Source organism: Trichosurus vulpecula, chromosome 3, assembly GCF_011100635.1.
Source record: "Trichosurus vulpecula isolate mTriVul1 chromosome 3, mTriVul1.pri, whole genome shotgun sequence".
Classification (NCBI taxonomy): domain Eukaryota; kingdom Metazoa; phylum Chordata; class Mammalia; order Diprotodontia; family Phalangeridae; genus Trichosurus; species Trichosurus vulpecula.
This window is the reverse complement of record NC_050575.1, coordinates 86137138-86163559: the sequence shown is the minus strand read 5'-3', so window position 1 is coordinate 86163559 and position 26422 is coordinate 86137138. Positions and strand designations below refer to the sequence as shown.

Below are 26422 nucleotides of genomic sequence, written 5' to 3'. Positions count from 1 at the left end.
ACATTTCTATTCTTTCAGGATTATAGAAACGAGTGAGTTTAGCACCTAGTTGAGGTAATGGAGGAAACTGGACAATAAGAGCCCTATCTCTACAGCATGTGCACACATTCCACCTAGTACCAACTCATGTGGAGACTTAGTGACTGCTTCCAGAAATGTGTGATGGAGGAACCCTTTCATTCCCCACTTCAGAAAATGTGCAGATATTCTCTGTTTTCTACTTGGCTTATTGCATGGTGACAAAAAACCTTTTCAATTGGCTCCTGAACCAGAAATGATGAAAATACAAAAAGCCCAGACAAAATCTCTCGCTCTCTCTGTCTCTCTCTCTCTCTCTCTCTCTCTCTCTCTCTCTCTCTCTGACATCCCTGGTGGCTTCAGAGTAAAGAATAAGAATAAATACCATAAGACTACAAGTCAGGGGAGAAGTAACAGTTGTGAACTGCCACCTGCCTTCCGATGCCTTCTCTCCTTACCCTGTTGCCATGTGGCTGGAAATACATGGGGCCATTTCTATTTTTGTCTCTGTTTTGTGTCTTCTTTCTTTATCTTTGAAGAAAGAGTATCAAAGATAGAGCAAACCCAGTTATGACCTCATAAGTGTCAAAAGGTCAAAAGAGCCGCCAGAGGTCCGCAGCTAGCGTCCAATGCAGAGTTTTCTAATATCTGCTGCAGCTGAGCCTAGTAAGAAGCCAACTCTGAAAAGCAAATTGTTTGACACAACCCAGTAATCAATCAACCTATAAGCTAAGAAATCAAGTCCTGAAAGCAAGGCAGTGACTTTGTCCACTGGCTATGCCACATTCAGATGGTGACTTGGTGGGAGACGAGGTTTTGTAACTACCATTTTAAGTTTGGGCTTCCCCTTCCCCAGGATTGCCATTGTAGAGGCTGTTGTAATTTGGTTTTCGTTCTACCTTCTTTGCAAATTTCCCCTTGTAAAAGCTAATTGATTTAATTGCTTAAATGATATTGGGGATATGCTAAGAGTTGATTGATGTGATTTGGAGGAGGGGAGGAGAGGGTGCAGGAGAGAAATACAATGCAGTGGCAGTATTAGAAAGCTCATTAGAAAGCTCTTGATTACCCTTAGAATCCTAAAAGAAGATGTAGCCAGTCACACGCTGGGCACATGATCTGCCAGTGAAAGTGGAGGTCAGGAAAGTGACCCCAGTGTCTACCTGTTACATTAACAAGAAAAATTAGTTAAAATAGTAAGCTATCAATATGGCCGCTTTTGTTTCCGGTATCATAGATGTATTCTTCCCCAAACGGGTCCTACCTTGCTCCCTCTTCCAAATTAACAAGCATTTATTTCTTAGGTGGTTACTTTGTGCCAAGTGCTGTATTAAGCGCTGGTGATACAAATACAAGCAGAAGGAAAAACAGTCCCTGACGTCAAGGAGCTTACATTCTAATGGGGAAAGAAAACACGTAAGAGGGAGTTAAAAAGGACTTAGGGAGTTAAGGGGTTGTTGAGGGCATGGTTGAAAAAGTCCAGAGTCGAGAGTGGAGCCCAGAGAGAAATGAAGACACAACTGGCCTGGGCACTTTTCTTAAAATAGAGGGTTCTGGGAGGAACCGACCAATGAGAGGAAGAGGGTGAAGGGGCAGAGTGTACAATGGCAACTTCTGCAGAAGCGGCCTCAGTTTCCCCATCATGAAATAGTATTCCAGGGCCTCTACCCTCATGGGTCTATGTCCCAGAGTCTCCCTATCTCTCCACTCCCCCATCTCAGCTGATTTGAGGGTGGTATTTGTGCTACTTGCCTTGGCTGTTTTCTGCTGCTTACCCCAGGCATCAAAATTGTGAGTAAGGGCTCTGCTGCTCTCCCCTCCCTCCTCTCCCCTCCTCTTTTCCCTCCTCTCCAGCTATCAGAACCTACCCATCCTCCAAGTTCTCAAAGCTCAAATCTCACTCCTTTTCAGAACACTCCAGAACTATCTCAATCTATGGCGTTTTTTCAGTTTACCAAATTCCTGTAGTGCCTATTATATGCCATTCATAGAATCACGGAATCTGAGAACTGGAAGATACCTCAGAAGCTAACAATATCTGGGCAGGACTCTTCTCTACAACACTCAACAAGTAGTCACCCAGTATCTGCTTGAATCACTCTAGGATAGGAGATCCACTATCACCCCACCCCCAAGCCCAGGCAACAGGCAGCTAGGTGGCACAGTGGATCCAGCACCGGGCCTGCAGTGGGGAAGACTTGAATTCAAATCTAACCTCATGCACTTACTAGCCATCTGATCTCAGCGAAGTCACTTAATTTCTGTTTGCCTCAGTTTCCTCAACTATAAAATAGAGATAATTATAGCACTTGCCTCAAAAGGTTGTGAAACTCAAATAAGATATTTGTAAGACACTCTTCATGGTGCCTGGCACATAGGAGAAGCTTAATAAATGCTTATTCTCTCTCCCTGCTTTGTACTAGTCACTTAAAGTCTTTCAGACTCAGTTTCCTCCTCTGTAAAGTGGGGATAACACTAGTAGCTACATTATGGGATTGTTGCCACAATCAAATGAGATAATGTGTCCTTATAGTATCCTAAAGTACCATATAAATGGTGGCTATCACACTTTTTAAAAATACTCATTTTTTTTTTTCTTTACATCAAGATTTAGCTCTCTACGGCTTTCCCACACCATTCTTATTCTGCCCTCTAGGGTCGGTCAGAGTCAAGTCTGCTTCCTCTTCCACATGAGAACCCTTCAAACACGTGGTACCACCCACCAATCCCTGTCCTTCTCACCCTTTTCCTCCTCTCGTGGGTCACATCTCCTGTTCTTTCAACCAATTCTCCCCTGGCATACAGTCTGCAGTTCTCTCACCATCCTGGTTTCCCTGGGCTCCAGCTTGTCAATGTTCTTACTAAAATGAAACTAAATATAATGTTAATTAGTTACTTAGCATATCCTGCTCCTATTGCTATCATAATTAGATTCTGAGTTCCTGGAGGGCAGAACTGTGTGGCATTCATCTTTGTGTCCCTGACTGTTCTAGCCCAGCATCTTGCATATAACCAATGTTCAGTAAGTACCTGTTGATTAATTGACTCAATCCAATAAGTTTGCTTGGTCTCCCTTCCCTGGGAAGAAGCCTTGGCAGGGATATTAACCCTGCGATCAGCACAAAATGGGCTCTCAATGAATACTTGTTTAATTGTGAGATCTGTGGATTAATATAAAGGAATATCCCAAGATAGCTCTCTGCAACTAGGATATTTATCATATTTCTAGAGTGGCATTTCTGTATGTTGGAATGGAAAGAACACGGGAGCCAGATAAGCTGGGTGTAAATGCTGGCATTCTTGCTTCCTACTTGTGGGGCTTTTGTTATATCATTAACCTTTCTAGGTCCCAGTTTATACATCTGTACAATTAGGGGGTTGGATTAGATAAAATCTAAAGTATAAATCTGAATTCCTACAATTTTAGAATTTCTAGATCCTGTTCAACTACAAATGATCTAAATGAGACATAAACAAGGTCAGGCAAGTCTCTACAATAGGAAAATTGTGTTGGTGATTATAGGAATAACCGATATTTATTTGCCATTTTGAGGGCAAAGGCTGGGGGAAGGAGGGGTAGAAAAGGTGTGCCTATGGTCTGGATCTAGTAAACACCAAGTGAATTTCCCAGGCTTGCTTTTCCTTGGACTCTGAAATTTTTTTGTTTTTGTTTTTTTCTCTTAAAGGCCAGCTTTAACCCCAAATCACACTGGTCTCAGACCAAGCCTTACTTGGTCACTGTTTGTACACTGATTGGCTCAGGATAAATAAGAATTGTTTCTGTTTTGGCCAGAAACCCTGAGGGTCTTTCCCTCCCATAAGTGTGTGTCTGTGTGTGTGTGTGTGTGTGTGTGTGTGTATACACACACATATATACATACATATGTATTTTTTTAAAAGGCCATTCTTTGCCTCATTTTTTTATTAATCACTGAATGGGCACTGCCTCAGTCAAACTGAAACCTGTTAAAGACCTTACCTTGAAAGGGCCAAGGTCCCCCACTGAATCTTTGGCCATCCCCAGTTGTCCTGATCCATTTCTGGCCACTGGATGGTTCCAGAGAAGAATATGAGGCTGATGATTTTGCATGGCCCTCCCTCGCTTAAATTCAATTCACTTGCGTGTCATGGCATCACCTCCCTGATGTCATGGTCCTCTTTAAGAACGAAGGACAAACAGTGCAGCAACTCTAATGCTGTTCATTTATTCATCAAGCAAGAAGGTTGTACTTTGCTAAGTGATTCTTTTAAAATTTAATGTATTTTGGTTTTTTCCCCAATTACATATCAAAACATTCTTAACATCTGGTTTTTTTAAAGTTTTGTATTCCAAATTCTATCCTTCCTTCTTTCCCTCTCCTCCCTCCTCCCTGAGACAGTTAGCAATCGGATATAGGTTATACATATGCAATCATGTAAAATATTTCCATATTAGTCATTTTGTACAAGGAGACTTGAATGAAAGAAAAAAAGTGAAAAATAGAATGCTTCAGTCTGTATTCAGACAACATGAGTACTTTCTCTGGAAGTGGAGAGTATGCTTCATCATTAGCCCTTTGGGATTGTTTTGGATCACTGTATAGCTGAGAATAGCTAAGTCATTCACAGTTCTTCATTGAACAATATTGCTGTTACTGTGTACAACATTCTCCTCTTCTGTTCCCTTTGCATCAGTTCATGAGGGTCTTTCCAGGTTTTTCTGAAATTATCCTGCTTGTCATTTCTTACAGCACAATAATATTCCATCACAATCATATACCTCAGCTTGTCTAGCCATTCTCCAAGTGATGAACATCCCTTCAATTTTCAATTCTTAGCCACCACAAAAAGAGCTGTTATATTTTTGTACAAATAGGTCCTTTTCCTTTGTTTTTTTTTTTTGGATCCCTTTGGGATATAGACCTAGCAGCGGTATTGCTGGATCAAAGAGTATGCACAGACTTATAGCCCTTTGGGCATACTTCCAAATTGCTCTCCAGAATACTTGGATCAGTTCACAACTCCACCAACAATACATTAGTGTCCCAGTTCTCCCACATTCCCTCTAACATCCATTACTTTCCTTTTTTTGTCATATTATCCATTCTGATAGGTGTGAGGTTATACCTCAGTTATTTTAATTTGCATTTCTATAATCAATAGTGATTTAGAGCATTTTTTATTTGACTCATAGATTTGCTAATTGATTCTATTTTTTTTTGCAGGGGGGAGGGCAAGGCAATTGGGGCTAAGTGACTTGCCCAAGGTCACACAGCTAGTAAGTGTGTCAAGTGTCTGAGGCTGGATTTGAACTCAGATCCTCCTGACTCCAGGGCCAGCACTCTACTCACTGCGCCACCTAGCTGCCCCATTGGTAAATGATTCTTGAGGGCATTTAGGTGACATGATGAATAGTACACTAGCCCTGGAGTCAGGAGGACTTGAGTTTGAATCCAGCTTCAGATATTTCCTAGCTGTGTGACCTTGGGCAAGTCACTTTACCATTTGCCTCAGTTTCCTCATCTGTAAAATGAGCTGGAGAAGGAAATGGCAAACGATTCCAGTATCTTTGCCAAGAAAATCCCAAATGGGGTCATCAAGAGTCAGACATTACTGAAAAGACTCAACAACAAGAAAGTTGATTTTGCCATACTTTGGCTTTTCTGCGTCTCGTTACACCTATATATGTAAATTCAGTTTCTGCATCTATAATATGGGAGTGTTGGACTGAAAGTTCTTCAAGTCCTTTCCATCTCTAAACCCTACATGTTAGGTGAGGTGTAGTTAGAAGGAAGGCTCAGCTCCCCCAGGCTCTTGAAATTCTCTACTGTGTTTTCCTTAACCCCTCTGGGGTCAGCACCCAGAATCTCCACTCAATGGCTTGGGGCAGGGGAATCTGAAGCCTCAAGGCCACTTCACAGGTTGTATTCAGTCAAAGGGTTGCACTTGAGGATCTAGAGGGCCACATGTGGCCTCGAGGCCACAGGTTCCCCACCCCTGGGAGGGTCATGGGAATCTGTCTGGTCTGCTGAATAGGACAGTGCAGCTCTGCTTAACCCTACTGAGCTTCCTCTCAGAATTCTGCCCGGTGCTTCCTCAGCATTTGCAGTGGTTGTCCAACCTAATTATGAGCATATGTTGATGCCAACCAATCAGAGTGCAGTCTCTTAGGGAAAAGAGAGCGCCTAGTTCATCCTCTGCTACCTCATGCCTATTTGTATTGGCTGGGAATCTGGCTCTACATCACAGAGGATCTGAAAAGGCAGAAGGGAAAAAAGAATAGGCTCTTATTTCCTAGGGCAGGACCACAGAGCTATGTCCTAGCTATGGGACTTTGAGGGAAAGGAAGTTTGGAGGTCAGACAGAAACAGCAAAATCCAAAATTTCACAGAGGTTAAGTCAGGATGATCTCAGCTCCATGCAACCACATTCCCCATCACCACATTGAATCTGCATATCCAGCAAATGGGATTCTGTAATCAAGCTGCTTTAGTATTGCACTCTGGAGGATTTTTTTTAGGGTACAAATACCTATGTTGCAAAATTTACTTTTGAAACAGGAGTTTAGCAAAATAAAATAAGCTGAAGTGGTGCTTTTTCTTGTCTTCTCTCCTACCTCCCTGCTCTTCGAACAAATGAAAGGGGGTGTGTGTGGGGTGGGGGGGAAGGGTTCCTATGGGCTAGACCACAGGCAGAATTCAGAAATATTTTAGGGTTAGGGAGCCCTTATGGCAGGTTACATTTACAGACTGATTCAACCATTGCTCAATAAGCATGTATTAAGCGTCTTTTGTTGTGCTTTTTGTAATTTTTTAGTTGTGTCTGATTCTTCATGACCCTTTTTGATGTTTTCTTGGCAAAGATATTGGAGTGGTTTGACATTTCTCTAGCTCATTTTACATATTATGAAACTGAGGCAAACAGGGATAAGTGACTTGCCCAGGGTCACACAGCTAGTAAGTGTCTGAGGCCAGATTGAACTCAGGTCTTCCTAATACCAGGCCTGGCACTCTATCAACTGAGCTACCTAGCTGCTCTATTAAGTGTCTACCAGGTGTCAGTCAATAAACATTTATTAAACACCAACTATGTACCAGGAACTATTCCAAATGCTAAAGATAAGAAGAAAGGTAAAAGAAGTCCCTGCTCCCAAGGAGCTCATAATCTAACGGAGGAGATAACACGCAAAAAAAAACCCATACAAACAAGCTATATAGAGGATAAACGAGAAATAATCAATAAGTATAATTAAGAGAAATTGGGAAGACTTAGGTACTGTACTACACACTGGTGATGAAAAGACATGTCTGAAGAACAGTAAATGCTCAAATTTAGCTGAAATGAAGAAAAGGAATAACGTGAAACAAATTGGGAAAGGTAGGTTACAGTTAGATTGTACAGGGCAGAAGAATTTGTAATTTATTCTAGAAACAAGAAGGAGTCACTAGAGCTTCTTGACCAGGCGAGTGACTTGGTCAAACCTGTGTTTTGAAGTAAGGATTATAGTTAAGGCAGGTCTGGGTATGATTCGGATGAGGATTGTGGGTTAAACTTAGACTTACAGTTAGCATAAGGGTTGGGATTCAGTTTACTAGTGGGTGGAAAGAATGATTAAGAGTTTAATTCAACTCTCTTCTAATCTGAGATTTAAAATGAGGACCTAGGCCTCTTTTCCCTTAAGATTATGCTTAGAGCTAGGAATCAGGATTCATATTTGGAGCAGCGCTTATATTAGTTATAGGTAAGGTAAAGCATTGGTTAACATCTTGGGTAAAATACTCAATTTCTCTGTGTCTGCCTTTCTTCATCAATAAGATAAGAATATCTGCTTTATTTACCTCATTGGGTTTTCTTTTGAAGTAATGAAGTAACCATGGATATAAGGAAGAGAAATATTTGGAGCATGAAACCAATAAAAGCTATAGACTCTACAGTTAGGTTTGGGGTCACCCTTAGAATTTGGAGTTGGATGCTTTCTTGTCCATGTTAAGATTAAGGAAAGGAAAGGGGTTTCAATTCTGTTAGGGTTAGATTCTAGACTTAAAAATAGTTAGGGTTTCCCACTGAAAATGCTCCGAGCATTAGTGGAAGAAAGTCAAAAGATCAATAGGAAAGAAGGAAGGAAGGAAGGAAGGAAGGAAGGAAGGAAGGAAGGAAGGAAGGAAGGAAGGAAGGAAGGAAGGAAAAAAAGGAAAGAAGAATGAAAGAGGGATGGGTGAAGAGAGAGCAAGAGGAGGAGGAGGAGGAGGAGAGAGAGAGAGAGGGAGAGAGAGAGAGAAAGAGAGAGAGAGAGAGAGAGAGAGAGAGAGAGAGAGAGAGAGAGAATGCAGGAGAAAATCTGAGTGAGTATGGCTGATTGCAGTCTCTAAGACGTTGTGATCCCCAGAAGTGAGGACAAGAACTAAGGGTGTGACTAAGAGTCAGACAAGGTATGACCATTAGGATGCCAGCTCTGAGCAACTGGCCCAAGAAGAAGAAATTAGATGGAATGGATAAAGTAATTATATAATGGGATATAATGAATTAAAATTTTTACTGAATAAATTTGTGAAAGAAAAAATGTTCAAGAACAGCTAGAGGAGGTACAAATATTATTAAGATGGGGGTGATGCCAATAAGCAGTTAGACAATGAGTATTCTAAATATATATTAGAACCATAGAACTTCCAAGCTAGAAAGAAGGAAATAAGGATTTATTAAGCATCTAGATGTTCAAAATAACCCCAGGGAGTAGGTGCTATTACGACCTCCAGTTGAGGAAACTGAGGCAAATGAGGGTTTTTTTAAGTGTCTTACTTGGGGTCACACAGCTAGTTATCTGAGGATGGATTTGGACTCAGGTCTTCCTGATTCCAGGCTGAGCATTCTATTATACCACCTTCAATATCTCATCTATTGCTCCCATTTAATCAAGGTGAAGATCACATAGCTGGTTAGTGATGGGGTAGGAATTAGAATTTAGATCTCTGTGCAGTTCTATTTCTCCTACACCAAAGCTAATATTCTGATACAGGAGGAAACGTAAGTATATTGGGAAGACAAAAACATGATACAGTGACCTGAGCACTGCAGAAGATGTGGGCTCAAAAATCTAGCTTTCTTCCCATATGCATTACCTTAAAGTCAACACTCAAATCTCTGGACCATTATCTCCTCACCTATAAGGGGACTGAACTGTTCTAAGGTCTTTCCAGCTTTACATCCCATGATCTTTGAGGATGCCCAAATTTTAGCATCTTCTGCTAAAGGTTGGGGACTAAAAGTTTGGCTGGCCCCCAATTCAATTCAATTCAAACATTAAAAGAAGATGCATTGCCATCTATCTGCTTGCCTAATGATTACTGAGCCTTTCCATTTGACTTTCATTTGAAACCTCCTCTATATGTCATCTCCCTCAGTTAAAATGTGAGCTCCCTGAGATCAGGAACTGCTTTGCTTTTTTATTTGCAACTTCAGCACTTAATACCTAAGCCCTTAAGCAATCCAGAGACAGCATGTTGTAGTGAGTGGAGAATTACCTTCCCGTCAGGGTGACCTGGGTTCAAGATCCATTTCTGAAACTGTGTGTGATCCTAAACAAGTCATTCAGCTTCTTGGTGCACTCACCAACACTCTAAAACAGAGGATCTTTAACATTTTGGTTGTCATGGACTCCTTGGGCATTCTGGTGAAGCCTATAGATCCCCCTTTGCAGAATCATGTTTTTAATGCTTAAAATAAATTACATAAGATTTCAAAAGAAATCTGTTATACTGAAAAAAGATGTAACTTTTTTCCCATTCAAGTTCATGAACTACCTGATACCTTTCCCTGGACTCCAGGTTAAGAGCCCTTTCACCTCAAATAAGTTGCAGAGCAGTTATCTACGTGCATGGGTAGATGGAATTTTCTTGCCAGGAGCTGCCTCTGCCAATGAAATCACATATCAAGACCTTCCCTCCCCCCTAAAAATATGTAAGGTATTACAAGTATTAGGCTAGGTACCAGGAGCACCAAGACTAAATGGCCTTGCTCTTATGGGACTCACATTTTATAGGGGATATAGAACACTCATATGAGATAATTTAAGGGCAAGAACACAAACAGCTAGGGAAATGAGGAAAGGTTTCCCATAAGGAATTCAACACAACTCAGGATATATCTATTAAGGACCTACTGTGTGCAAAACATTGTGTGCAATACTAGGGGCAATTTTAAAAGACCAATTTTCATGAAGCTTGCAGTCTTTTAGGGGGGCTAACATCTACCAGAGGTGGGGAACCTTCGGCCTTGAGGCCACACGTGGCCTTTTAGGTCCTTGGGTATAGCCTTTTGACTGAGTCCAAGTTTTACAGAACAAATCTTTTTATTAATGGAATTTGTTCTGTGAAGTTTGTATTCAGTCAAAGAGATGCACCTGAGGACCTAGAGAGTCACATGTGAGGCCGAAGTTCCCCGACCCTGATAGATAAATAAAGATAGCAAATAGCAAGGCCTTGATTGGTGGTAGGAAGAATACAAGTAAAAGGGATGAACTTTGCCCAAAGAGCAGGATGTTTAATATACTGGACAATTTCAAGATCCCAAAAGAGCTCTGATCCATACTCAATGGCTGCACAGGGGGACAGATACATAGAGAGACATGAGGAGTTCTAAAAGGTTCCCTTACCCAATTATATTTTCCCCCCTCTGACCTGCCATGTATTTAAGGTGAACCTTTTAAACAATTCTTTCACTCACAGCATTGTATCCAGAAGATGCAAATATATTTTATTACCTGGAAGACATAACAGATTAACCACCAGCAACCACTCAGTTTCCAAGGATTGGAGATCAGAGAGTTAGTTCTTCAGGAGTCTAAAGCTAGAAGGAATTTTAGAGATCATTTAGTCCAACCCTCTCATTTTAGAGATGGAAAAACTGAGGCTTAGAGTACTAGGTTTAGTTATCAGAGAGGGCCATCTCCCATCTTCCTGATCTATATCTGGCCACTGGACCCAGATGGCTCTGGAGGAGGAAGTGAGGCTGGTGACTTTGTACTGTCCTCCCTCACTTAAATTCAATTCATTTGCAAGTCATCGCATCATCTTCCTGATGTCATGGTCCCTTAGAGAATGAAGGACAAACAATTACAACAATGCTATTGGAAATGCCAGTACCTTTGAAATGCCAGCGCTGAACCCTGGAGTGTTAGGATAAAATAGGGGCAAGTGTAGATATTCTGATACCCTACGGACTTATGATCTCATTTCTATCAAGGTTGCAAACCAGAACACATCTATGCATGCCCATCCTGTGCCACCCTTGTCTAAGTCCTCCTACATGTCTGCCACAGAGAATTTACCCAATATACTAAAGACCTTCCTCACTTTTTCCTGATATCAGGAGGGTACCAATGGAGCACACTGGCTATTCATCTGTCATCCCTCAATAGCCAACGCACCCATCTCTTCCCACTATACATTTCCCAGATGACTTCTTACTCCAGTTCTCCTTTTAAGTTTCTTATTGATTATACACTGCAGCCTACTCATACCCATTACTTGCCTCGCAATTGCCCTCTGTGTGGTAAGTCATTTTCAATTTAGGATATTAAATCTTTTTTACTACCAAGTGTGGAAAATGGGGGAGGTGGGAAGGGCTGGCTAGTAGGACTTTCCCTTCCCAGGGACAACAGGCCCCCAATGAGAGGTGGGGAGACAGGGTGACCCTGAGCTACCCCGTGAGCGCAGAGGGGCTTGAGGGAAAGGTGCAATGGGTCCGAGGACCAAACTCACCCAAACAATTCTGTCATCTAGATTTGACCCTTAAGAGGGGATTCCCACTATCAAGGACCCTTGGATTAAGGGGTGTCTGGCAACCTTAGGTTCAGTTCCAGGCTCTATTTAAAACCGCCCTCCAATGTTCACTCCAGAAGATTTTGCCTAAGAGCCCTGGGTTTCTCCACTTGCCCCCCTGCCCCGCCCCCGCCCTTTTTTCAAGTCCATTTAACTGCTTCACACTCGAGGGGCGGCACGTGCAACCAGGATAGCGGGTGGGGACAAAGGGAGAGTACGGCTGCGGGGTGCACATCGTGGGGGGCTGAGGGGGATGGCGCTCTTCTTGCCTTGGGGAAGAAGAAACAGGGGAGCCCAGGTGGCCGAGACGCTTGTTCTGGGAAAGGGGTGGGATAGTGCGGACTGGAGGGGGCCAGTGGTGCTTAGGTGTAAAGGAAGATCTCGAGTGAGCGAGGAGTCACTCCCAGCCAGGTCAGGATGGGGGGCGGGGCGGCTGCAGAGGCTGGAACTCCACTCCTTCCTCCCGGTCTTGGAGCAGCAGGCGCCTAGCCGGCCCCTTTAAGAACTGGGCTGGCTCTGAGCTCGTAACTTACCGCCTCGCCGGGGTGGGATAGGCTACTCGGCTGGCGAGGGAGGGCTGGAGCCGTCCTCCATCAGCAGCCTCGGGACAGGGAGAGGGAGAGGAGGGGAGAGCGCGCTGGAGCTGGAGAGGACTGTGGTGGCGGGGAGGGCTCGGCTGGGCTGGGCAGCGCCGGGGAGGGGAGAGCTAGCGCGGGGGCAGCGGGGGCGGAGGCGCTGGGGCCCGCGGCCGCTGGCTGCCGCTGCTGCGCCTTCTCTCCAGGCTAGCAGCAACCTGAGAGCCACTCGCGTCGCCTCCTGGGCTGCCTCCAGTTTCCCTGGGCCCGGCGGAGCCTTGCATGTGGTCCGTGCACCGAGCTGAGCTCTTCCCCGCGCGCCGTGCCCAGCTCCAGCTCCAGCTCCAGCCCCGGCTCCCGCCCGTGCACGGCCGCCCAAGGAGGTGGACCAGGGGCAATCGGTGCTTTGTCCCGGGGGCCGGTCCGGACGGAGGGAGCCATGCCCCGGCGGAGTATCGTGGAGGTGAAAGTCCTGGACGTGCAGAAGCGGCGAGTGCCCAACAAGCATTATGTGAGTGAGCGAGCGGGCGAGCGAGCGACATTGTCCTTTCACCGGGAGCCCCCTGCCCTCCCCCTGTCTTCCCTTCCCTCCTCTCCCCTCCCCGCGCCTCTGGCAGCTGGACTGGCCACCTCTGGATCCAATGTGATTGCTCTCTTTTCTTCCACCTCTCACGGGTGGGTGGTCAGCCCTCTCCAGTTGTGAGGGAACCAGCCCAACCGAGATGTAAGAAAAAAACACTGCACACGTCGGGCTGGTGGGCCGTTCCCGGAGCTGCTGGCCCGGGGGGTGCTGTAGAAAATACCAAACGCCTTCCCTTTTCCTTTAGGGGTTTAAAACTTTGCCTGCCCTCTGCCCTCGGTTCGTGTCCCTCATTTTCCCTCTGCCTCGCAGGCGGTGAGTGGCCTTTTGTTTTGCTGCTCATGTGCTGAACATTACACAAGAAGTTTGGCTTGGGCTCGGGCTGGTACTGTTTTTAACATCATTGTCACTATTTTAAAAAAGAAAAGGAAGAAAAAGGGGCGGGTGCAGCCCCTGATGGCACCCTGTCTTCCCAGAGGGAGAATATATAAGGCTGTTGTCCAGAGCAGATGCGGGTGTGCTAGCTTTCCTATCTCTTTATTGTCTAGGGACTCTTAGGACAGCAAGTTTCCCCCTGTCTACAGAAAGTTTGGTTCCTTAGGGTTTTGGAGGACTCAGCCCACAGCTCTGAAGGAGATGGCTGGCAGTGAGATATTGGCTTTCCCAAAAAGAAAAGACAGATCCACCACTTTGGGTTTTGTTTAAAGTGGAAACCTGTACAGCAATTTATTTCCGCATCTATAAAATGAGGCTGATCCCTTGGAAACATAGATTCATAGAATGCTAAGAGCTGGGAGGGACCAGCCAGATTGTCTAGTTTAATCATAGTGTTTCAGAGAAGAGGAAACCGAGATCTAGAGAAAGGTCCCACAATGAGGCAGTGACAGAACTAGAACTAGAATCCTGATCTCTAGGCTATCAATTGGATGCTCTCTCCTTTCCCCATGTTGATGCAATGGTGAGACTTGCACAGCGTGGCTGGTAAAGGAGCATATAAAGTTTCCATTATAGGGAGAGGTGGGTGGTGTCCTAGGTCTGAATGTGGAAACTCTAAAGATCTTCAAATATTACCGCACCATATATGTGTGTACGTATATATATTTATGTGCGTATATATGATTTTATATAAACACACATCTATCTATCTTTCTATCTTTTATCCTCATGTTGAGTAGCAAGAACCTCTTGGATGTATTTGAGACAGGATTAGGGGTAGCCTGAGATTGGAGGCCTTATATGTGGACTCTACTTGATATGAACAGGGACAGATGGAGTGGAAGAGGCTACAGGTTCTATTAATCTACAGGTTCCATCCTCCCCATGAAGGACAATGGTCTGGCATCAGCATGACACATAATAGTAATGGAATAGATACTATCTAGGAATTTTAAAAAGAGGATAACACACATTGTATTAAGTTAGGGGGGAGGGAGGGAGGGATACAGAGAGAGAGAGAGAGAGAGAGAGAGAGAGAGACTGACAAAGAAGTAGAAACAATGGGCTATAGAATAGAGAAGGGCGTTGGCTGAATAAATTTAGCTATGTTTTCTGAGTGAATGTATAAATTTTTGCCTATATGTATATGATACCTATGTTTTTTAATGAGAGTGCCTTTAAATTTGCATAAGATTCTAAGAGGAAAAGGTAGGTGAATGTGCTCTGAGCTTTTGGGAATGAAGATTGTACTGTGTTATTATTGGCTGCAGCAGTAATTTGGTTCTTAGCTAATTCAACTCAGGGAACATTTATTTAAGAACCTACTATGAGCAGGCTTATTACTAAAGCCTTGTGGATTCTGCTGACAAAAACCTCAGCAAATCTCTGCCCTCATGGCTAGTGAGTATCTACTTCCTGGACCTGTGGCATCTTTAAATAGATTTTAGCCCTCTAATTCCAGCTTTAAAGTGAATTGCCTCTTTTTTAAAAAATCAAATAATGGCCACTCCTGGTGTGTATGCTTAGACTAACCTGTGGCCATGCAACTGCTTATTTGGACTTGGTGGATATTCAGATCAACCTGGTCACTACAGTTCCCTTGTTGGTTTTTCCTCTGGTCTGAACTGGGTGAAATCCTAACACTTCCATTGTTCCTTTCTTCGCCTTTTCCCCTCATCAATCTGTAAAACAATCAGCCTCAGTTCCCAGCTTTAGCTAAGTCTTTTAGAAACCGGCCTGGAGATTCTGCTCCTTTATGACATCATCCTCTACCAAGAAGCAAAGGGATTTCTGGGTTTAGTGTCTTGCCAAGTTCCACCGGCCTCTTAGAGGATACTTGATCAATTAGATAGGATCTTTTTTCTATGTCATTTTATCTGTTATCAATCACTTGGGAAAGATTTCACTCTCTCTCTTGGATTTGCCCTTTAGGGTGTTGCTTACAACCACAGCACACAGATTTAATGCACACAGGAACTATCTTGGACATGTATTTCATTTGGCGCTTGCCTTTCTAAAAGCCATTTTGGTTTAGTAGCTCTTATGTTCTTAGGATCCTAGCTTTAGACCTGAAAGGGACCTCAGAGACTGTCTGGTCCAACCTACTCGTTTTCCAAATAAAGAACCTGGTCATACAGATAGTCTCAGAAATGGGATTTGGACCCAGGTTCTTTATTTCCAAAGCCATTAAACTCCACTGGGCTAAAGAGTCCTATTCACACTCCTTGGTTTTAGAAAGGTGGAGAAAATGAAGAGAATTGGGCCTCAATTGAAGCCTCGACCCAAGAGACAGGAAAACTGTGCCCTGTGACGGTACTCTGAACATGATGGGGGAAAAAAACTAACCTAGAGCAGGAAGCACCCTAGACAGCCAAAGGCAGTGAATTATTTGGCATATTACATTCCTGAGGTTGGTTTGGTTCTGGCCAAACTCCTAGAGTTTGAGTTTGGTACCAGGTGGGGTGGGGCCTTTCCTACAATGCCCATTTACTACCAGCCCAACAGTCTGGATTAGTCTCAGGTTACTTGTTCAATGTTGTTTTCTTTCTTTGTCGTCTTGCAGTACCCTGGTGTGATTCCAATATCCTCATGTGATATCTTGGGAATTTTTAAAAAATTATCCCCCAAAATAGTACTTTTTAAATCATTTCATTCAAGATGTGTGATTTGTCTATGCTCTTTCATAAACCCTTCACAAAGGATCTGCCCAGTATGCTGGAGGTTTTCCACTAGTTCACAAAGAATAAAGGGTCAGTATGAGTGTCCATGTGCACCAATGGAGGGAGCACCCACATCATGGATTTATTAAGGCATTGCTTTCAAACTCAATAGAAAGAGGGGTCACTAAACTGCACGTAAGGTTCCTTGTGGGTACATATTGATTAAGAAAACCACAGATTAACATTATCTGTATCTTATTGTATATTTATTTTTCTATATATTTCCCAAAGTGGTCTTATGTGGTTCAGGCCAAACTCAGGAGTATTGGGAGCCAGTATTTGACACTTTTGTATTAAGGTAATTTTAATAGTATTAAATATATGCCACTAATGGCATAGTAGATGGGCACTTAACTTGCCAGTGTCGTAGGTAACTAAGTACTATATAACTTGCAGAGGGGGTGCTAATTTTCATTGGTAGAGGGAATTTCCTTATCTGGAAATTATTGATGCCCATGAAATTATATGCCACAAATCATCTATACCAATACCAATTACAAGTCTATCACTTAGGTCTATGGGTGCCTATAGAGGTGGAGATAATGAGAGGCAGTTAGGCGGTGCAGGTGGATAGCATGCCAGGAGTCAGGAAGACCTGAGTTCAAAAGTGACCTTAGATACTTGCTGGCTATATGACCCTGGCCAAATCACTTAACTCTGTTTGCCTCAGTTTCCTCATCTGTAAAATGAGCTGGAGAAGGAAATGACAAACTACTCCAGTATGTCTGCCAAGAAAACCCCAGAAGAGGTCACAAAGAGTCAGATATGCCTGAAAAAATGACTGAACAACATTAGAGGAATTCCTGCTTAGAGTATTATAAGTCCCCCAAAGTTGGAAATAGCTCTGTGCCTCCATTTCCTCATCTGTAAAATAAGAGGAACTAGGTTCATGGGATCATAGATTTAGAGCCCAAAGGGACCTTACACGTCATCTAGGCCAACCTCCACATTTTACAGATAGGCCAACTTCTGCATTTTACAGATAGGGAAACTGAGGCCCAAAGAAATCAAGTCATTTGCCCAAGGTTACACAGATAGTAAATGTCAGAACTACAATTTAATAGTGGCTAGCATTTATACAGTACTTAAAATTTGCAGGGGTTTCATACCTATTGTCTCATTTGATCCCGACAACTTCTCTGTAAGATTTGTTGTTGTTGTTCGTTTCAGCCCCGTCCAACTCTTTGTGACTCCATTTGGGGTTTTCTTGGCAAAGATTCTAGTTTGTCATTTCCTTCTCCAATTCATCTGTAACATAGGGGTTGTTATTATCCCCGTTTTACAGATAAGGAAGGTTGAGGTTGAGAAGCATTAAAAGTGACTTGCCCGGGATCACACAGTAAGTATCTGAGGCAGCCTTTGAACTGAGGTTGTCCAAGCTACAAGTCTAGCACTCTCTACCACCACATTTTGAACTCAGGTTATTTAACTACGAGTTAAATTAAATCCATTAAATCATAGCTTCTTAATTAATCTCTTAGAGTTCTTCCAACTCTGGGTGTTCTGGGTTTTATGGAAGAAGACTCTAGGGTCAATGAATTCAACCCCAGAGATCCCTGGGTAGAATAGGTTGGTTCCAATGGGTAAGAATGGTCTTAGATTTAATCCAGGAATCATAGGCCTCTTCTGGATCTGCCAGACAGTTGAAGAAGAGGGGATCTTAGGAGACAGGACGGTTCTGTTCTCTCTCACAAATTCAAGATGGCTCATGCATGCTTTATGCACCCATGTATTTCTCTCTGAGAAAGCCCTGTTCTTGACCAAAACTGACTTGCACCTGTGGAAAACAAAATGAAACAATAACTGTTTAAGTTTTAAAAATATATACAGACAGAGTGAGTGAAAGGGATGATTTCAGGGAACCTGGGGACACTTACATAAACTGTTGCAGAATGAAGTGAACAGAACTAGAAGAATGATTTACATAGTAACAATGATATTGTAAAAGCACACACCTTTGAAAGACTTAGCAATTGATCAATGCAATGACCACCTATGATGCCAGGGAACTCAAGATGAAACATGCTGCCAAGCTTCTGATGGTACAGATGGAGACTTCTTTTTTGGCGTGGCCAATGATAGATTTCTTTCTTTTTTTTTTTTTTTTTGCTTAACTATACATGTTTGTAACAGCGGTTTGTTTTTTCTTTCTCCATAGGAGGAGGCTGGAGGGAGAGAGAAGGCAGATTTTAATTGATTGAAAAAATAAAATTGAATTTAAAATAAATAAGAAAACACAGTGAGGTGGATAGATTCGGGTCTCACTGCATCCAGCTCCCTATCAAATTTCCAATCACACTTGTTGTCTGGGTGTTGCAAAGGGGATTCCCCAAGTGTGACACCCAGAGGAGTTCTGGAAGGACTTCCCTCTTCAGAGTTCTATGAATGGTGGAAGAAAAAAGCTTCTTTGTAAAAGCCTGTCCTGAGCTTCCCCTCCCCTGCCCAGCCCCGCTGTTGCTCCCTTCCTAATATGCCTTGTACTCGTGTTGTATGTATTCTGTATATACTTAGGTGTGTATATGTTATCTCCCCCTCTAGAATGTAAACTCCTTGAGGACAAGACTGATTCATTTTTGTCTTCTTATCCCTAGCACTTAGCACAGTGCCTGGAATTTAGTAGTGCTAAAAGCTTGTTGATTTATTGATGTGGGTATTTAGAGGCTTTATTTCAGTAATCCTAACTTCCTTGTAGTTTGATATTGAACAAAGCTTTTTTTTTTTTTAGTAAACCTGCAGAAGCTTTCCATATTGAGCTCTTTAAATGGGGGAAAAAAGTCTTGGGGCTACATGGTAAAAGGGAGAAAACACCACATTTGGGATCTGTGGATCTGAGATCCACTCCCCAAATATGAGCCTTTGGACATGCCATGTACCTCTCTGGACCTTGGTTTCATCATTTGTAAATTGAGGGATTTGGATTAAATTGTTCATTCATTTAAAATATTTTTGGAGCACCTACTATGTACAAAGTACAGTATGATCTCTGAAGTTGCTTCCAGTTGTAAAATTCTTTCAACTCCTGGAATAGGAGCTGAAAGACTAACTGGTTTATGTTACTGGGGTGATAAGCAGGCAAGCCATGGGTTACCAAGCTGCCAGGAAGAGGGCAGTTAATATTCTGTGGCTGAGCTCTGTAGGACTTTGGGGAGTAGAAGAGTGGTGGTGGGAGAAATAAGCACCTGCTATATGGTAGGCACTGTGCTTTACAAATATTATCTCATTTGGTCCTCTCAACAACCCTGCAAGGTAGGTACTGTTCTTATCCTCAATTTGCAATTGAGAAAACTTGGGCAAAAAGAGGTTATGTGACTTGCCCAGGGTCACACAACTAGTAAATATCTGTGGCTGAATTTGAGCTTAGGTCTTCCTGATTCCATGCCCTTTGCTCTGGCTGCTGTATTATCAGCTGCCTCAGGATGGTTCAAGGCAACCCCTTCTCACTACACCTCACAGCACATCCCTTACTGACAATGAATTTGTAGTCATTGGTCTTCATATAAGACAGGATTGTGTGTAGATTTAACATCCTCTAGCAGGCAGAGAAAATAGTAGACTTCTGGTGAAAAGAACCCAAGTTCAGATCCTGACTAATTCTTATTAGCTGTGTATCTTTGGAAGAATTGCCTGACCTTTCAAAGTCTCAGCTTGATGATCTGTAAAATGGAGCAGTCGCATCTGTCTTACCTACCCCATGGAGTTGATAATCATAATTGTGAGTTTAGCATTAGACCTTAAAAGTCACCTAGACTTACTCCTTCATTTTACAGGTGAGGAAAGTGATGTACCTCAGATCTCACAGGTAATGAGCAACAGATTCAAACTTAGAATCCCCAGTTCCAGATTTAGTGTTCTTTCAACTACTTGTCATGATCATATATATAAAGCTCTTTGTAAACCACCAAGTCCAATACAAATGATAGATATCATGACTCATCAACCCAATTATTATCACCTAAGAATTGCCAGACCCCTTTAAAACTTTACTGATCTCTTGGTTTTTCTATGACTTTCATGTCTCCATACATCCTGCTCCCTTCTGTTTCCCAAAAAGCCTTACAAGAATAAAAAAGATATTAAAAAAAATCAGTTCAGCAAAACTGACCTATCAAACAAATCTAAGATTATATATACTTTTCCACTCCCATATTCCTCTACTTCTACCAAGAAGGGAGAGAGATGCTTCCACATTGCTTTTCTTTAGGGTCAGCCTTGGTCACTATAGTTTCATAGCATTCAATTTCAATTTTTGTTCTTTTGATTCACGTTGTGGTAGTCATTATATGTAGTTTTCCTAGTTCTGCTTTTCTGGATTCTAAATAATCATTGTTTCTTACATCATGGTAAAGCTCTGTTATGTTCATGTCTCTCAGATTATTTAGTCAAACTGTAGGCAACAGACATCTACTTCGTTTCTAGTTCTTTACTATTAGATTAAGTAGCACTATAAATATTTTGGTGTAAATGGAACCTTTCCTATCTTTGGTTCTCTTGGATTACATGTCTAGCCATACAGCTTTTGAGTCCAAGAGTATGGAAATTTTAATCACATTCTTATCATAATTCCAAATTGATTTCCACAATGGTGGGATCAATTTACAGCTCCACCAATAATGTATCAGTGCATCTGCCTTTTCATAGCCTTTCCAACATTGACTATTCTCATCTTTTCTCATCTTTGCCAGTTTTCTGGGTATGAACAATCTCAGAGTTGTTTTGATTCTCCTTTATCTTCCTAGTTGCTTGGGGCAAACTTTTATGTGGCTGTTAAAAATTTGCAATTCTTCCTTCGAAAACTATTCATATCTTTTGACCACTTAACCTTTGTAAAATGGCTTTGGTCTTTATGTTTGTGTTAGTTCCCTATTGGGCAGCTAGGTGGCATGGTGGATAGAGTGGCTCTGGAGTCAGGAGGATCTGAATTCAATATCAGACTCAGACACTTAACTAGCAGTGTGACACCGGGCAAGTTGCTTAGTCCTATTTGCCTCATTTTTTTTTCAACTGTAAAGTTAGCTGGAGAAGGAAATGTCAAACCAGTCTAGTATCTTCATCAAGAAAACCCCAAATGGGGTCAAGGAGAGTCAGAGACCACTGAAATGACTCAACAACAGTTCCCTCTGTATCTTGGGAAACAGACCTTTATCAGAGATTCTTAATGCAAAGATTTTTTTTCCCTTAATAGAGCATATCCCATCAATGATTTTCCTCAAACAAAAGCATTCAATTTCACTTACTTTTACCTTTTGTGATTGATTCTATCTCTTGTTTGGTGAAGAATTCTGCTCCTAGCCATAGCTATGAAAGGTACCTGATCTGGTTCTTTCTAATTTTTATTATAGTATGATTTTAATATCCATTGGACTTCTTTCTCAAAAGATATACTGTGAAGTAGGAGTCATATTGGAAGGACCCACTTGGAAACTGGAGTGGGCATGCTGTCTTGACAGATCTAATAAGAAACACTGCAGTTATTAATGTAGGGTAGTGTTGGGTCTTAAATAGGCAGCAACCTATCTAGTTTCACTCCCTTCCTGGACTGCCTTCAATGAGCATTGAATAGTTATCCGTGGCCCTGGAGAAGGAGGCCTTTCTGACAAAGCATTATCAGATTAGAAGTGGTAGAATTGGGATGGCCTGGCAGTGGTCATAGCTTGTTAATTAGTCATTTCAGTCCTCAAACCAACTGTGCTTTCTCAGTGTGATTTGCCAAGGGGTAACTATTCTCTCCCTGAATTACTAGGTCTGCTGACTATCCAATTGAAGTATGGGTGGAGCTGAAAGATCCACTGTATGCTGTTTCTGTGACTGGGGCTTTTGTGGATGAGTCTCCCTGGACTCTGATTTAAAGAGATGTATTTAAAATACAGTGAAGGGGAGTCAGGGCAAATGCTTTTCATATTTCTCTCTGCTAATTAACCCAGGAATGATTAGGAATGGCTCACAAGAGCAAAAAGAATTCTTCGATTTTTCTTTTTTCTCATTCCATACATCCAATCAATTGCTGTATAATATTTCCCATATCTGATGATTCCACTGGATCAGCCCTTGTTCAGGTCTTTAGCTCTTCCTACCCTGACTGTTGTCATAGCTGACTAAATGGTCTTCTGAGCAATCCACCCCCATCCCCCCACTGCTGCCCAAGGACTCTTTCTAATGTATTTCTGAGACTGTATCACTCTACTCAAAAATCTTTAGTTGCTCCCCATTGCATACCTAATAAAGTTCTTAACTTGTAACACTGGCATTCAGTGCTATCCAATTTAGATCTAATTTGTCTTTCATTCTTAGGAGCAACATTCTCTTTCATGAATTCTGTTCCAGCTTATCCAAACATTAAACTAAACAACTGTCCAACTATTAAAGTCTCTCACTTCCTTCAAGGCCCAACCTCTTCCATGGAGCCTTCCTTCACCCTGCCATATACTCCACCACTACCACCACCCCACTTATCCATGGATGGTCTCCACCTTGAATTTCTCATTCTATTTTTCCTGGATCCCTTTTACCCCTGCCACATTCTTACTTCTATTATATTTAGCTGTATATATGTTATTTTCTCCTTCCCTTTTCCCATTAGACTAGAAGCTCCTGGAGGTCAAGGATTAGGTCATTCTTTATCTTTGCTTCTTCAGAACCTGTGACAGGGGCTCTGGGCATAGTAAGTGCTTTTAAAAAAAGGTCAGTTGAGTCAAAATGCTGTGTCCAGCCAAGGGGAATGAGAAGTCCTGAAGTTGAGGGAGCTTCCAAAATATTTAGTGCTTGCTCACCTTGAATATAGTTTTTGTGACTTAGAGTTCAGTGCAACTGTGGCTCTACAGAAAGGGTGGCTCTTGAAGCCACATAATTAAAATTTACTTCCTCCTCCATCTCTATCCTCAGGAATCTTAGACTCTTAGAGAGGGAACTTCTGGCCACCTAAATCTAGGTAGCTGCAGGGATGGGCACCAGCTAAGCCATCTCTTTGATTCTTTGGTTGGGAGCTATCTCTTTGGAATTGATCTGGTAAGCCTGGAGTTGAAGAGTATGCCGGGTATATGGACAAACCTTCTGGAGGTTTGCGAGAATGGTGGCAGTCACTGTTATTTCCACACTGCCTCATTTTAAGCACTCTCTTCCCCTGGGATAATGACCTAAGAAAGTGTAGCCATGGAACCTATCTCTGATACCTCTCCTGCTGTTCAGGAGCCCCATTCTGGTCCTGGAACTAATTGAGTCAGGCCCATTGGCATAGATCACTTGGGAGCCAGGGGAGTCACATAGGCCGTTAATTATATGGAATCAGAGCTCTTTAATATTTCCAGTGATCAGAGAGGATGATGGGTAGAGGGGCAGGCACAGCTGAGTCATCCCTCCTTGGCTTTGTCTTGGCCAGCATGCTACAAGCCAGGGTTTTGCCACAAATTAGATGTTCCACCCCAGTCCCCACACTGAACTGCTTTCCTTGCATTACCCCAACCAGCTGCAAACCCTAAAGGCGGGACTTGGAATTGGCCAGAATCCCAGACCTAGGACCTTCTCTTGGTTGGTAAAGAGAGAAGGCTCTGGGAAATGTATCCTGGAGGGAAAGAACTAAACTCTCTTCTCTGTTATTATCTCACTGTCTTGCAGTTGACAGTCACAAAAGTTTCTCTAACTTAATTGAAGAAATGAATGAATGAATGAAGCATTTAAATGCTTACTGTATGCCAAAATTGTGACCAGTGCTATTCCAAGTGTTAGGGAAACCCATAGAAGATAAAGACAGACCTTGCTCTCAAGGAGCTCAAATTCTGATTGAGGGAGATGACATATATAGAGGAAGAGTTCAGCTTCAGGACGGGATGTTGAGACTCAGCATGAGACTTCTGCCCTCACAACGCAGGGAGCCTGGCAGGGAGCAGCCATCCAGAAGGTGGGAGTGGACCTCTGAGTCAGAGTGGAGAGTGGGGATTCTAGGTTCCCTCTGGTGGGAGTGGGATTGGAGGGAAAGGGAGAGTCAGTGTCCAGCCAGAATAAAAGGAAGATAATGAGGGAATGGGAACATTGTTAGGAAGGTTTGGGGTAGAGTTCATAGATCATAAAACAGTGTTTAGCCGAGCACTAGATACATAGCAAGTGTTCGATAGGCAATTGTGGAAGATTCCTGAGAAGTCAAAGATACGGGCCCTGCTCTCAAAAGAGTTTGCAGGATCTCTAGTTGGATATGCAGGGCCTATTCATGGGTGATATTTAGAGAACCAGACAAGATCCTGGGACCTGAGTTGGAAGGGAACCCAGAAGTCACCAGTCAGACAACCTCATTGTGTCTCAGTGACTTGCCAAGATCACACGGTTCATAACAGAGCCAGGTCTCAAAATTAGGGCTCCAGGTAGTGAGATTCACTGGATTTGGAGTGAAACGACCTGGAATTAGGTCCTGATCTGCTACTTATTACCTGCATGACCTTGGAAAACTCATTTAATTTCTTTAAGCCTCAGTTTATTCATCTGTAAAATGAGGGGGTTGGACTAGATGACCTGGAAGGACCCTTCCCGCTTTAAAGATAGGACCCTTTGACCATGACAACCTCCAGGAAGTATTCCAGTGTGGAGCAAAAACGAAAAGTGTGAAAGGAGTTCCGAAAAGGGAGCTATCCATATGAGCTGATGTTGTCAAGGGAAATTTTCCCGGGGGAGATGGGAAATGAACTGGGTAGGGTTGAGATGGGTCCAAGGGAGTGGGGGGAGGGGATCATTGAGCAAAATAGGCAGAAACTGATTAATCAGTGAACAAGATGGTCCTAGAGCATTGATAATGAAGCATACCTCCCATCTCTCCGTAGAGAGATGAAAGACTGGATGGGGAGCAGTGTATTTGCTGTCAGACGCGACTGCTGCTTCAGGTGATGTTGCTTAAATGTTTTCCTTTGTTCAGTGCATTAGGAGGATTAAAGGGTAGGTTAAGGATTAGTATAAAAAGGTAATAGTAAAGCTTTTTTGAAAAGGGTAAATAGGAGCAAACATGGTCTGCTCAGTGGATGAAGGAGCTGTGTTAGAGAGAGTAAAAGATAAAGTTGGAAGGGCAGATGGGGTCAGATTTTGGAGACCCTTGAGTGCTAGGTAGAGACTTAAAAATGTAAAGTGACAGAGAGGAGGGCTTATAGACTATTTCCTGCCTAGATTTGGCTTATAAGTCAGCTGTACATTCAACTCACCTACAGTTCCTTTGAGGGAAACCCTTAGTTTTAAATATTTATCGATATCATTTACACGGCTTAAGTCCTTTATTAACACTAGTAGGATTTTTTTTTTACCTTGGTCCAGAAAAGAAGTCCTTTTCCACTAAAACAATTGCTAATAACTTCCTCCCTTCCCAGGGAAGGGGTGAATAAGCAGCCTTATCATGATGACTCCTTTCTGTTAGACTTGTTCTTTGAATCAGTCTGAGAAAGGATACCTTATTTCCCAGTGGTGAAGCAGGAAATTGGAAGGGATTTGGAATAGGGGATGAGGCAGGACAGCTGTCAGAACCATGGTGCACTGTTTCTAGGCATAGAGCAAACTGATCTCAAGCTCTGATATAACTTGACCTGAATTTTTTATCTTATTCTGGGTCTATTCTATGAGAGTTCATATTCTATATGAGTTCATTTTGAAAGAGTTTCTATGTGCCTTGAGAGTTTATTTCCACCATCTTTGCAGGTGAAAAAAAGCACTGTCAGCTATAGTTCATGTCTGGATTTTGACACTTCTATAAGAGTAATTAAAATGTCGCTCCTCAACTCAAAAACCTCCACTGGTCCTACATTGTCTATTGAATAGTATGTAAAATGCTTGACTGTGGCATTCAAGGCCCTTTATAGTTTTGCCTCCTTGTGCAATACTGTTCCTCTTTATATATTCTATATTCCACTCAAACTAGTCTTTTTATCTTTCATTTTCATTCTGAAGGCTCTTGATCTTCTAGTTCTGTGTCTTTGCTAATAACAGAGTCCTCCCTGCCTGAAATGGTTGCTCCCTCTCATCTCTATCTGTTAAAGTCCCATCCTCCCTTCAAAGCCCACCTAAGGACTCACCTTCCCCAATAAGCCCTCCTGGCTTCCCTTCCTCCTCAAAGTGACTTTTCCATCGTCAAATTTTTTTAACATTTTGATTTTCTCCTTAATTTACTCCATTGTGTTATATTTCTTTGTGTCTTGTCTCCTGCCCCACCCCACCCCACCCCCTACCGTCAGAAAGTTCACTGAATTTATTGCTCCTTGAAAGCAGAGGCTATCTTTGTGTAAGATGGTGTCCTCCTTTCTGACTGGCACAATTTTATTGGTAGAAAGGGGGCAGAAA

General features: G+C 42.6%; 1 protein-coding gene across 1 annotated transcript in view; it reads left to right on the top strand.

Annotated features, from left to right (window-relative positions):
* The first annotated feature begins 12827 nt into the window (after positions 1 to 12827).
* SH3PXD2B (SH3 and PX domains 2B) overlaps positions 12828 to 26422 on the top strand; it is a 123006-nt gene continuing 109411 nt past the window's right edge. The window contains exon 1 of the mRNA XM_036750406.1: positions 12828 to 12899. Coding sequence (XP_036606301.1) covers positions 12828 to 12899 — 72 coding nt within the window. The remainder of the gene's footprint in view (positions 12900 to 26422) is intronic.